The sequence below is a fragment of the Nyctibius grandis genome, chromosome 11 (assembly GCF_013368605.1).
Source record: "Nyctibius grandis isolate bNycGra1 chromosome 11, bNycGra1.pri, whole genome shotgun sequence".
Lineage (NCBI taxonomy): Eukaryota > Metazoa > Chordata > Aves > Nyctibiiformes > Nyctibiidae > Nyctibius > Nyctibius grandis.
Window position 1 is genome coordinate 1680974 of NC_090668.1, and position 12252 is coordinate 1693225.

The window sequence follows — 12252 nt, forward strand, 5'->3', positions numbered from 1 at the left end:
TGACAGCCCGGGCGGCCCCGCACCCACCTGGGGGTGACACCGTCCCCCCGCACCCTGGGGGGCCCCCAGCACCCTGGGGTGACGTGGTGTCCCCCCCCAGCCTCACATACATGTACACACATGTGCAAACACGCACATGTAAGCACATGGACCACAACGATGCACATGCCCCTGTGCACACACGTGTACACACGTGTACCCACATCTGTGCGCACGTGCACGTGTCACGCATGGAGATAGGTGTGCACACACACACGTACACATGCACATACGTGTACAGAAGTGAACACACAGGCACACATGTACAGAGGTGTACACACCCGGGCACACACTGTACACACACGCACATACGTGTATAGATGTGAACACACATGCACACGTGTACAGAGGTGTACACACACATGCACACACGTGCACACTCTGTACACACATCCACATACGTGTACAGATGTGAACACACAGGCACACATGTAGAGGTGTACACACACATGCATGCACGTACACACATGCACATGCGTGTACAGATGTGAACACATGCACACATGTACAGAGGTGTACACACACATGCACACATGTACACGTGTACACTCTACACACATGCACATACGTGTACAGATGTGAACACACAGGCACACGTGTACAGAGGTGTACACACATGCACACGCGTACACACGTGCACACTCTGCACACACATGCACATACGTGTACAGACATGTACGGACACATGCACACACGTACACCCAGGCACACACTGTACACACATGCACATACGTGTACAGACATGTACAGACATGCACACATGTACACACCTGCACACTCTGTACACACACGCACATACGTGTACAGACATGTACAGACACACGCACACACGTACCCCCGGGCACACCCTGTACCCACATGTGCCCCCCCAGCCCCGCGCACCCCCACACGCCCCCCCTTGTGCCCCCCTCGACATTGCCCCCGCAGCGCCCCTCTTGGCCGCCAGGGGGCGCCGCCCCTCCCCTCCAGGCCCCGCCTCCTCCCCTGGCCCCGCCCCCGCGCGGCGCTGCCCCCCGCCGCCCCGCAGAGGGCGCGCAGCTCCCGGGCTTTACCACCTCCCGGCCGGCAGGCAGCGCTGCGGGGCGGGAGGGCCGCTCTGGGCGGTGTCACCCGTTGCCTCTCAGTGGTACTTCCTGCCGCGCCTGCGCACTCGGTGCCTCCGCGACCTGCTCGCAGCCGGTACGGGAGGTGACGGGGGGGGGGGGGCGGAGACCCCCGGGGTGAGGGCAAGGGGAGGGGGGGAGAGACCCCTCTAGGGGTGAGGCAGGGAGAGAGACCCCCTCGGGGTGGGGGGCGGCGAAGAGAGACCCCTCCGCTTTGGCTGGGGACCGGGACGGGCGATCCCCCCCCGCCCCACCGGAGCTGGTTGGGGTTGGGGCATCCCCCGTGCTCCCCCCTCGAGGTTTGGGGTGACACCCCCCCCCACAGACACCCTGAGTTTAGGGGTGACCCCCCCACACACCCACCCTGAGTTTAGGGGTGACCCCCCCCCACACCCACCCTGAGTTTAGGGGTGACATCCCCTCACGCTGCCTTTGGGGTGACCTCCCCCCACGCTGGGGTCCCCCCCCCCCCGCCCCACGCTCTGTCCTCGCCAGCCCCCACGTCCTCTGCCAGGCCCGGGGGTCCCCAGGCCGTGACCCCCCCCAGAGCTGCCCCTTCTCTGCCCACTCCCACCCCGAGGAGGGATCCCCAGGGCCTGTCCTGTCTCATGGGGCCCAGGGGCCTCCTGAGCTCCTGTTGTTCCCCCCCCCCCGGGCGGGTGAAACCCCCCAGGACTCTGCACTGGAGCAACTCCAGGACCCCAAATTCCTGAGCCCCAAACTGCCACCGTGGTGGCACTCAGCCTGGAGCTGTCACCTGGGTGACAAAGACATGGCCTGCCCTGCCAGTCCCTCATGGCCCACACCTTCTGTGTGTCCCCAAGTGCCCCCCTGCCTGTCCTGGGGGCCACCCGGATCCCACATGGCTCCTCACACCCCGGTGTCTGTGTGTCTCTTCCAGCCGTGTCCCACACGTGTGTGTCCCTCCGTCCCTCGCCATGTACGCCTGTACAAAGTTCGTCTCCGCTCCTGCGCTAGTGAGTAGTGACAAACATCTCCCTCGCCCTCGATGTCCCCTCCGTGGGGCGAGGGATGTGGGGGGGGTAACACGTGCCCCCCTCGGGGACCGGGGGCGAGGTTTGGGGACACTTTGGCAGGTTTAGAGCCACCCTGGGCCATGCTGAAGGTGAGCAGAGCCCCGAGCGCTCAGGCGCTCTGGTTAAAGATCGTTTGCCATCCCTCCATCGTTACTAATTACCCGCGTGGAGGTGGATGCAGCGCTGGGAGGGAAGCGCCTTCGGCTGGGTGCCAGCCCCGGCAGCATGCAGGATCCGTACGCCGACGCCTGCGGCCGTGGGGTGCCCGCTGTGGGGTGCCCGGGAGCTCCACTTCGGTGCTGGGTGCCGGGACAGGCTCTCCCAGCTGGGTGCTGCTGGCTCATGGGGTGCCCTGAGGGGCTGAGCAGGTTCGGGGGGTGCCAGAGGTGGCAGCGGTGGCCTCAGGGGATCCTCGGGTGGAGTTTTGCTGCCCTAAGGGAGCATGGGGTGGGGTATCCCCCCCCAAATCTGAGGGTGCTGTGCCTTGCAGGTGAGGAGGAGCTCGCGGGTGCTGTGCCAGCCCCTCTCTGCCTCTGTGCTGAGCAGCCCCGAGGCCCGGACGGAGCAGGTAACGCGCCCAGCTCGGACTGGGGGGCACGGGGGGGCCCAGGGGGTGCTGAGCACCGACCCTGGGAGGGGTGTGGGGAGGAGGCTGTCCCCCCTGCCCTCTCTGGGGCTCCCCGAGAGGCTGCGGGGAGCGGGATGGGGAGAAACTGAGGCCTGGGGAGGGGCTGGGGTGAGGTTCCCCCCCTACATGCCCACCCTCCGGTCCCCCAGGCGGGGCTGGGTGCCCCCCGGTCCATCCAGACGAGCGCGGCCCACCGGGACATCGACACCGCTGCCAAGTTCATCGGTGCCGGCGCTGCCACCGTGGGGGTGGCCGGCTCCGGGGCTGGCATTGGCACCGTCTTCGGCAGCCTCATCATCGGCTACGCCAGGTCAGGGGGGGACACCGGGGGGTGGAAATGGGGGGGTCGGGGGCCGGCTGTGCCCCCGCTGACTGGCCTCTCCTCTGCCCGCAGGAACCCCTCGCTGAAACAGCAGCTTTTCTCCTACGCCATCTTGGGCTTTGCCCTCTCTGAGGCCATGGGGCTCTTCTGCCTCATGGTGGCCTTCCTCATCCTCTTCGCCATGTGACAAAGCCGGCGACAGTGACGGTGACGGAGCCGGTACCCTGCTGTGCCCATTCCCTCACCCAGCCCGTGAATGCCGGCTGGGGTGCAGGGGGGACCCCCGACCCCGGCCCTGCCACGGGCGGGAGGGGAATAAAGACGGTTTGATAATGGGGTCTCAGCTCCTTGTGTCTCCTTGGTGGCCCCGTCCTGTGTCACTTGCCCATGGCTGGCACTGGGGCTAGCTTCCCCCACCCCGGGGTCACCATGGGGAGGTGGCAGTGTCCCCAGAGGGGATACCAAATGCCTGGGGCTCAGCCCTGCTGCCACCCTGAGCCCTCAGCCACGTCCCCAAAGGGATGGGGACATCGTTGATCCCCGGGGACAGCCGGGAGTCCTCGGGACTGCGGCCTGGGCTGTCACCTCCATCTGTGCGGGGACATCACCCCCCCTTGGGGACACCTCAACTGGCACCAGCTGCCTGGCAGCCCCAGGGCCAGGAGCTGGGGGTTGGGGTGCTCAGGGGTGTCCTGGGCTCAGGGTGTCCCAGTGTCGGGGTGTCCCAGTGTTGGGGTGTCCCGGGTTTGGGGTGTCCCAGTGTTGGGGTGTCCCGGGTTCAGGGTGTCCCGGGTCCGGGGTGTCCCGGGTTTGGGGTGTCCCAGTGTTGGGGTGTCCTGGGTTCAGGGTGTCCCGGGTTTGGGGTGTCCCGGGTTTGGGGTGTCCCAGTGTTGGGGTGTCCTGGGTTGGGGGTGTCCTGGTGTGGGGGTGTCCCCGTCTCGCTGGCCCCGCAGGACAGAGCGCCCCCCGCGCGGCCTCTCTGTCCCCCCCGGAGGCCTCCCTCTCTGTGGCCACGCCCAAGGGGGCGTGTCCAGCCACGCCCCTCCGCTGCGAGGCCCCGCCCCACGGCGCTCTTGATTGGCCCCGGCGCCGTTACCTCCCCTCGAGTCTCGCGAGAGTCTCGCGCGTGGGGAGCGGAGACGGGGGGGCCACTGGCGGAGGGGAGGCGGGAGCCCCAGCGCGAGAGGCAGCTCAGCGCGAGGCCCCGGCGGCGGCGCGGCCCGGCCCGGCCCTCCCTCAGGTAACTGGCGGCGCCCGGGCTCGGTGGGCCGCGGGGCCGCCCCGGGCGGGGGCGGCGGCGAGAGGGAAGCGGCGGGGCAGCCCCCGGGGGGGCCGCGGGGAGCCCCGGCCGGCCCCTCCCCCCCGCAACTCTCCCCGAGTTTTCGTGAGGCAGCCGCTTTGCCACCCCCGCCCCTTCGCTGATTGACGGCGCCTTCCGGCCAATCGGCTCGACGCCAGGCGCGGAGTGGCGGGCGGCGCGGCCAATGGTGGCTTAAGGGGGCGCCGCTTTGGGGTAAGCCCCTCCCCAGGTGGGCGGGGCTGCTGGAGGCAGCGAGGGGCCCGGGCGGTGCCTGAGGGGGGAGCGCGGAGGCCAGGGGGGCCCCGGGGTGGGGGAAGCCCGGGGAAATGGAGGGGTTAGGGGGGCTTGGGGTGGAGATAGGGGGAGTTTAGTGGGGTACGGGGTGTCAGGAGTAGGGGGGGGCACGAGGGGTGGGGGTCTGGGGGGATCCTGGGGAGTGTGAGGGGGCTGGAGGGGTTGCAGATACGGGGCCACTGAGGGGCGGGTGCTTTGAGGGGGGTTTGGGGGTTTGCAAATATGGGGGCTTTAAGGGGAGGAGGGGTTTGCAGGAGGGTTCTGAGGGGTGAACCCTGGAGAGGTTTTGTGGGGTCTTGAGGGACTGTGGAGGGTGGGGAGTTGAGGAGTGGGGGAGCTTTAGGAGATGAGAGAGAAGTGGGGGGGGGGGGGTCTTTGGAGGCTGTAGGTACAGAAGACCCTTTGGTGTGCAGGTCTTGGGGGACCCTGAAGAGATGGGGTGTCCTGGGGGATGACAGATTTGGGGACCTCAGGGGTTAGAGGGGATCCTGAGAGGGACCTCCTGAGGCGCAAGTGCTGCGGGAACCCCTTTAACTGGGGCTCTGTCCCCCTCTGGATGAAGAGGGGTTTAGGCTCAGCGTGGTGGCTTGTGACTCTTGGGGAAGGATCCAGACCTATGTGTGGGGGGCTCTCAGTGGCAAGCAGATGTGGAGAGGTTGTGGGTGCCCATGGGGGTGATGTGGGTGTAGGCTGGGGTATGGCTGTGGGTCTGCAGGGTGTTGGGAGGTGGGGGGCTCTCAGCCCCATCCCACCCAGTGCTGTCCCAGGGGGATCAGTGACTCCCACAGCCCTGAGTAAAGGAAGACACGTGAACAGCAGGAATTACAGAATTAAGTAGTTTCTTCTGAAGTCTGAAGCAGCGGTTAAGTCTTATCGGGGAACTTTGAGAGCTCAAACTTCTGAGAGGTAGCTGAAGCAGGGAGGTTTCACCGTGCGCTTGCTCATCTGCCGCTGTGAAATCCGTTGCCTCTCGGTAGCTCCGACTTTGTGAGCACAGCCTGGGCCACGTCTCAAAGCTGGTTTGTTCCTCCTGCCAGCACCATTGGTACGGAGTCCCTCAGCCTTACTGAGAGAGATCAGCTGGTTCAGGTGTGAGATGAAATGCGGGTGACAACAAAAACTCCTCGTTCTGCTCAGCCTTCCCTGTTTTGCTCTTTCTTTGTCGCCTCTTCTTCACCAAGTCCCATCGTTATCTTTCGTTATGAAGTTATCCCTTCTTTCCCTGCTCAGGTCCCTCGAACGATGACATTTCAATTTAATGTTCAGGAATACAACATAAAAGTATCGTTAATGCTTAAGTGGACTTCCCAGTTTATTTTGCCTCACTACAGCGCTTTCTTTCCGCCAGTCATGGTCTGAAGGTGTTGTCTGGTTCTTTGCAAATTGCTTTAAAAATAGTTGTCACTAAAACGCAGTCATTTCTGGAGAGGAATTCAGCAGCAGCTCTCAACCCACTGGCTTTGTTGGACAGTTTTTTTGGATTGGGGTTTTCTCAGTGGAGACTAAGAATAACTTCACTGTTTGAATGTGGAGGAGAAGTTTGTGGGAGGTGGATTCAACAACCAGATTCCCGTGTGGAAAACGAGTAGGGTTGACATCCTCGCTCCTTGTTGCCTTCAAGTGAGAGCTCATATTCACCTTCTGGGACATGAGTGGGGTAATTACCGGTGCCAACTGTAATCACTTGGCGGGCTGGAGAGTGCTGGAGTGCTTGTTTGCTCTTGGTGTTAAAAACAAACAAACAAGGAGTGGGTTCAGCTGGTGGAAGCAGCTAGTGAGCAACCGACCTGCGAGGTTTGTAACGATTACCTGGTCTTTTCTCAGCAGAATGTTTTATTTCTGATCCTGGAAGTTGGTTGGGAATTGAGAGGCTGGTTTAGTATCCGATAGACCTTTGAGAACTTTAATGCAGCCATGAATTTCCCTCATTGTGTGCCAATCCTTCGGTTATACCCACTTGTGGTATGTTAAACCCTTCCTCTCCCTTCTGCCTCTCGCCTGTCAACTAACTGTAAAAAAATTATCATGTCCCCCTTACTGCTGAGCCAAACTGGGCGTCTAGTTATTTTAATCTTTCCTTGTAAATCAATCCCTCCAGCTGCTTAACTATATTTTCCTGAATGCCTTCCAATTTGCCAATATCCTTCTGATACCGAAGAGCTTGGAGTTGAACGTGGTTTGCATCAGGGCGCTGGCGATCGGGACTTTCCCTCCTCGCTCTCCGTCTCCTCAGATTAAAGAAGGAAAAACTTTACACAAACTTTGTGAACACGTTCAACCTTCCACGTGCAGTTTGTCTTTCACTCTTAACTTAATTTTCCCCTGTTGAGGGGTATTTCTGACATTAATTTCTACTCATTCTTTCTTGTATTTCGGGTTTCTCAAGGTTCATTATTTTCTAGTCTTCTCCAACATTTCGCACCGTGGGTGTTTAGTGCTTTGATTTTTTTTTCCTCTGTGTGATTTACGAAGACATCAGGTGAAAATGAACTTGCTGTTGAGCTTTGCTGAGTCCCGCTGTTAGATGCTTGTCCCACCTTGGTAGGTTGCAAATGTTACTCCTCTTTTTAAGCTGGTTGGTGGGACTGTTACTAGTCGGAGTTAAGTTGGAAGCGCTGTAGGATCCGTGTGGCACGACTGTGATGGTGATTGCATAGATAACGCCGTGTAGGAAGGTGGCAAAAATAAAAAGATGTGGCTTAAAAAGAATAAAAAAATCAAACTTCTCATTAGTGTCTTTGTTCCCGTCTCTTCTGAAACCCCTCGGAGCCCCACGGGGGGAGATGCTGGCTGTGGAGGACGTTCTCAGGGTGCCTAAAAGAGGGTTTGTGGATGTAGCATGGAGCAGGCAGGAAGCTTCTTTCACCCGTTTTGAAAGATGGAGAAGTTTGAGAGAGGAAGCGCGAGTGGATGGGTGTTAGAGGATGGTTGTGGGGAAGAAACCGAATCCTCCTTCCATCCTCCTTGAGCACACGGGAGCCTGCTCGCAAGATCCACGGGTTTCACGTGCTGGGGCAGCTCTTCTGAGGGATCAGAGCAACTGGGACCCGTCCAGAGCTGGTCGCTGCCTCTTTGTGGTGGAAACATTTCTAAAATGGCTTAGTAAAACACGCTCAGCTTCTGGCAGGCCTCGTGGCGCAGGGGTTGTTTTTTGCAGCATGTGTTAGTAGAGGATCTCTGGGCTGGATTTTGTTTTGGCCTCATTTTCTGCTGCATCACGTGTGATGCCTTTTTGCATTCTCTTTGGGTTTATTTGTCCTTCTGACTTTCTTGGGGCCTTTTTTTTTTTTTGTTTGTTTGTTTTTAACGTTCCTAGCACTGAGAATTGAGGCCAGATTTCCAAAACCACTCTTCCCCCAGTCATTTAGCACCCAGCTACGATGCGTTTTGAGAGGAAATGCTGGGAGAAGACACTTTTTTGTGATAAATTTTCAGGATTGGGGACCTGTTGCTTCCTGTAATTTATTTTTTTCCCCCCTTTTAAAGTAATCCTGTTTCTTGGTTTTGGTTTCAAGGAACTTGTAATCCAGTGGGTGAATGCTGAGCAGTGTGGGCTGAGCAGAGGTGTAAGCAAGGGTTTCCCTGGGGAGCTAGAAATGGTTTCTGTTTGCTGTAGAGGTGTGTAGGAAGCTGCCTATAGAGACCAAAACAAATGCACATTTATAGCCTCGCTTCCTTTTGAGAGCAAAACTGAGGTTTTAATCCTTTAAGCCTTCACATCGCAATATTTCTCACATCCTTTTTGACTAATTCCTACATCATGGCACTTGGGTCCCCAACAAATCGCTCTGTCTCATCGTTCTTCTCCACTTCTTTTGCATCAGACCCCAAAGTTAAGGCTGAACCTACGCGCAACCTCGCTCTGTGGGCAGCAGGAGCAGGAGGCAACTAGTGATAGGACAAGAGGACACGGCCTCAAGCTTGGCCAGGGGAGGGTCAGGTTGGACATGAGGAAGCATTTCTTCTCAGCAAGGGTCATTAGCCACTGGAAGGGGCTGCCCAGGGAGGTGGTGGAGTCACCATCTCTGGAGGGGTTTGAGACAAGACTGGCCATGGCACTTAGTGCCCTGGTCTAGTTGCCATGGTGGTGTCAGGGCCATGGTTGGACTCGATGATCCCAGAGGGCTCTTCCAACCTCACTGATTCTGGGATTCTGTGAGTTTGAGGCTGGCCAAGCTGTACCTGTGGCCTCAGCTCTCCTCCAAGCGATGCACATGCAGGCGGGTAAGCTGAGACCAGGCCGTGGAGAGCACCAGGATTTACAGCCCTTGGAGATGCCGGTATCCACAGAGGCTCCTCGCCAAGCCGCTGGTTGATATTCATGCGCTCGGGTTTGTTCTTCCTCTTTAGAGCTGGTATTTACAGTGTGTTTTGCAGCAATTAGTCTTGGCTCGTGGGAGTTTGGCTTAATTGCTTCTCTGAAGTTTAATTTCATAATCTTCCAAGAGGCTTCTTGCTTTTTTTTCCCCCCTCACCTCCCCGATACGCCGGGTGGGGCGCGTGCTGGTGCAGAAGTCAGCCGTACAGTAGCCTTTATATCGCACGCGCTGTATTTTAACGCGTGCCAAAGTTTGACGTTTGTTTTTTTGAAACATGATAAATTCAGCGCCTTAATGAACTCCCGACACAGTGTGGTTTCACCGAGGCTAAACCTAATTTTAACACTGGCTAATTAGCCAAGCCTCAAGCTGGGCCAGAGGAGGTTCAGGTTGGACATGAGGAAGCATTTCTTCTCAGCAAGGGTCATTAGACACTGGAAGGGTCTACCCAGGGAGGTGGGGGAGTCACCATCTCTGGAGGGGTTTAAGACAAGACTGGACATGGCACTTAGTGCCCTGGTCTAGTAGCCATGGTGGTGTCAGGGCCATGGTTGGACTCGATGAGCCCAGAGGGCTCTTCCAATCTCATTGATTCTGGGATTCTAATTACTTAGTGGAGCGGGATTTGTGGATTGAGCTTCTTTCCTCTGAGCTCTTTGCACGCTTTGCTGCCGTGAGAGGGTGAATTTTCCTACCTCCACGTCTCCCTTTTGCTGCCATCCTGCACCGGGACAAGCGCAGAGCTGAGCTCCCAGCCGACACCAGCCACTTGGTGAAGTTTCCTCACCAAAGCAACGCGTTTGGCTCACGGGGAGCAGCGTGGGGACTGCGAACGGGAGCGAGCCAGCCCGTGGAGAGCCTGCAGCGGTCTGGAATGCCTCTGTGCTGTCCCACCCTTGTGCGAGAGAAGAAAGCGGCGGTGGAGACGCGGTGCCAGCCCTTGCAAGCTGGTTCATGAATAAACAAAGCTACTCTGCCAGCTACGGGGCCGTGCTACCCACTGGGGTGTTTCTCTGCAGAGCTAGCCTTGCTTCTGAGCTCTCTTTGTGAGGCACGGCTACCAAAGAAATCCTAAAAGAGAAGCTGCACGAAGACATTTTCCTCCTTTTCTCCCAAAAAAAAGATGTTTGAACTCCGTTCGTGTGAAATGCGTGTTGTGCCTGGAGTTCCAAAGGGTGTAAAGCTGCAAAGTTCCCCGTTTCCCTGCGTTTTGGGGACGCGCTGCCACGCTTGCAGAGCTGCTGTTAGCAGAGCTTTTGCACAGCTTGCTGCTTTTTTTTTGGTTCTGGAGAATGTTTTAAGCCCTGGCTGGCAGAGACTGCGTTCTGAATACCATTGTTACTATTTAAAATAATAATAATAATAATAATAATAAAAGCAGTCTTTCACAGACTTGAGTGTATTAAGGACTTGGCTAGCTGTGGACTTGGCAGTGCTGGGGAATAAGCAATGCCCAAACGAGCGTATTTATACCTGTGTAACTAACCGTACCGAGCTGTCTTAGAGCCTTTAACTGTTTCCAAAGTGACTAAACCAGACTTGGAGCAGAACATGGCTTTTTGGGTTTTCTGCCAAAAAGCTCTTGGTGCTGAGTCTGCTGAGATGAAGGGAACAAATCTTCCAATCGCTAAGCAGGCAGAATCGCAGAATTAATCAGGTTGGAAGAGCCCTCTGGGCTCATCGAGTCCAACCATTGCCCTGACACCACCATGGCAACTAGACCAGGGCACTAAGTGCCATGTCCAGTCTTGTCTTAAACCCCTCCAGAGATGGTGACTCCACCACCTCCCTGGGCAGCCCCTTCCAATGGCTAATGACCCTTGCTGAGAAGAAATGCTTCCTCATGTCCAACCTGACCCTCCCCTGGCCAAGCTTGAGGCTGTGTCCTCTTGTCCTGGCGCTGGTTGCCTGGGAGAAGAGGCCGACTCCCACCCCGCTCCAGCCTCCCTTCAGGTAGTTGTAGACTGCACTAAGATGACGCTTGTGATTATTTAAAATAGCCAGCGTTTAAAATAGGCTTATTTCTAGAGGTGCAGCCGCTTGTGTCCACGGCTGAAGATGCTCTAAACCCTTATAAATTTTGAAAGTGAGGTTGAAGTGCTGCTGGTGAAGCTGAAGTAGGTTGTGTGTGGGGAGGGAAAGCTTGGCCAATTAATTTCCTTGCAGTGAAATGTAAAGTTTTCTTCTACCTCGTGCTGTTCTCATTGCAGCAGGATCTGAAGGTAGACTCGTCAGCCTACTGGCTCCTCTTCCATGTTCCTGCAGTAGGAATATTCCTTTATTTTTTTAAGTGTTGGTAAAGTAGAGCCGGAGGAGCAGCAGCAGAGGAAGATGAGATCCAAAAGCAGATTGTCACCAGAGGTGACAGCAGCTGGGTGTCATGTCTCCTGTAATTAACCATCAGGCGCTGAAAATGTGAAGGCAGGGACTTAGCCGAGCATCCTGTGGCGCGGGGTAGATTTACCGGCCGAAACGGGGCTGAGGAAGTTTATGTACAACCCTAATCCGATTAGAAACCTTTATATGGCTGAGTGCAGTTACAAACCTGGAGAGTTTATATAAGAGCGAGCGTTGCTCATCGTCCAACCCTCCCTCTGACTGAGCCACGTGCCAAGAGAACACGACGAAACGTGATTTTTTTTTTTTTTAACATAATCCTGAGTGCGTTGGCAGGGTTTTAATGAGCGAGTACATGTCCTGGTGGAGGTGGTGAGAAACTTCCTGAGGGATGCTCACGTCTTCTTCATCTTCCTACCCCACGTTACTTCCTTCTCCTTTGTTTTTTTTTGGAAAGCTCTTTATTTTTAATGCATATTGAGCACCTGTTTGTATGATCCACACTTAGGACGCTGTATCCTTCATCTACGTAAGATTTCATGGGTTGAATTATGTAAATTATATATAGGAAATCATTGCTTTGTTCACCTCTAAAACGCAATCATTCCGAAGGCAGAACGCCCTTCTAGTTAAACAACTCACACTAATGTACCTGATTTCTAGATGTTGCTTGTATTTGGAATATTTCTTGCTCCCCTCTGATTTTTAGGGCTTGCATATCAAATAATGAAGCCATAAAATGTGTGTGCCTTTGAATGCTAAATAAATAAAAATGCCCAGGTGTGATGTGAATAATAACAGGTGGGACAAAATATTTTTACTTTATGGCTGTGTGTACATGCAGGAGCGTTGTGCCTCTCTGTCCCCTGTCCC

At 56.5% G+C, this 12252-nt stretch overlaps 2 protein-coding genes across 4 annotated transcripts in view; both read left to right on the plus strand.

Moving 5' to 3' along the window:
- Positions 1-1196: 1196 nt before the first annotated feature.
- Positions 1197-3466, plus strand: ATP5MC2 (ATP synthase membrane subunit c locus 2). Its single transcript, XM_068410476.1, has 5 exons — positions 1197-1218; positions 2044-2119; positions 2670-2747; positions 2957-3117; positions 3202-3466. Exons 2-5 carry the CDS (start codon positions 2081-2083, stop codon positions 3314-3316), a joined length of 393 nt encoding a protein of 130 aa, XP_068266577.1. The 5' UTR covers positions 1197-1218; positions 2044-2080; the 3' UTR covers positions 3317-3466.
- Positions 3467-4270: 804 nt separating this feature from the next.
- Positions 4271-12252, plus strand: part of LOC137668696 (cyclic AMP-dependent transcription factor ATF-7) — a 78361-nt gene continuing 70379 nt past the window's right edge. For 2 of the 3 annotated variants that reach the window (XM_068410432.1, XM_068410431.1), the window contains exon 1: positions 4271-4369. The gene's annotated coding sequence lies outside the window, so the exon portion shown is untranslated. Of the gene's footprint in view, positions 4370-4440; positions 4643-12252 lie in introns of those variants that run through there. The other variant, XM_068410433.1, reaches the window with a different exon arrangement.

What these genes read in the sequence shown, in the direction of transcription:
- ATP5MC2 (XM_068410476.1), top strand. Translation starts at nt 2,081, where the DNA reads ATGTACGCCTGTACAAAGTTCGTCTCCGCTCCTGCGCTA. An exon ending in CCGAGGCCCGGACGGAGCAG is followed by an intron (nt 2,748 to 2,956) that starts GTAACGCGCCCA and finishes CCGGTCCCCCAG; the next exon opens with GCGGGGCTGGGTGCCCCCCG. An exon ending in CTCATCATCGGCTACGCCAG is followed by an intron (nt 3,118 to 3,201) that starts GTCAGGGGGGGA and finishes CTCTGCCCGCAG; the next exon opens with GAACCCCTCGCTGAAACAGC.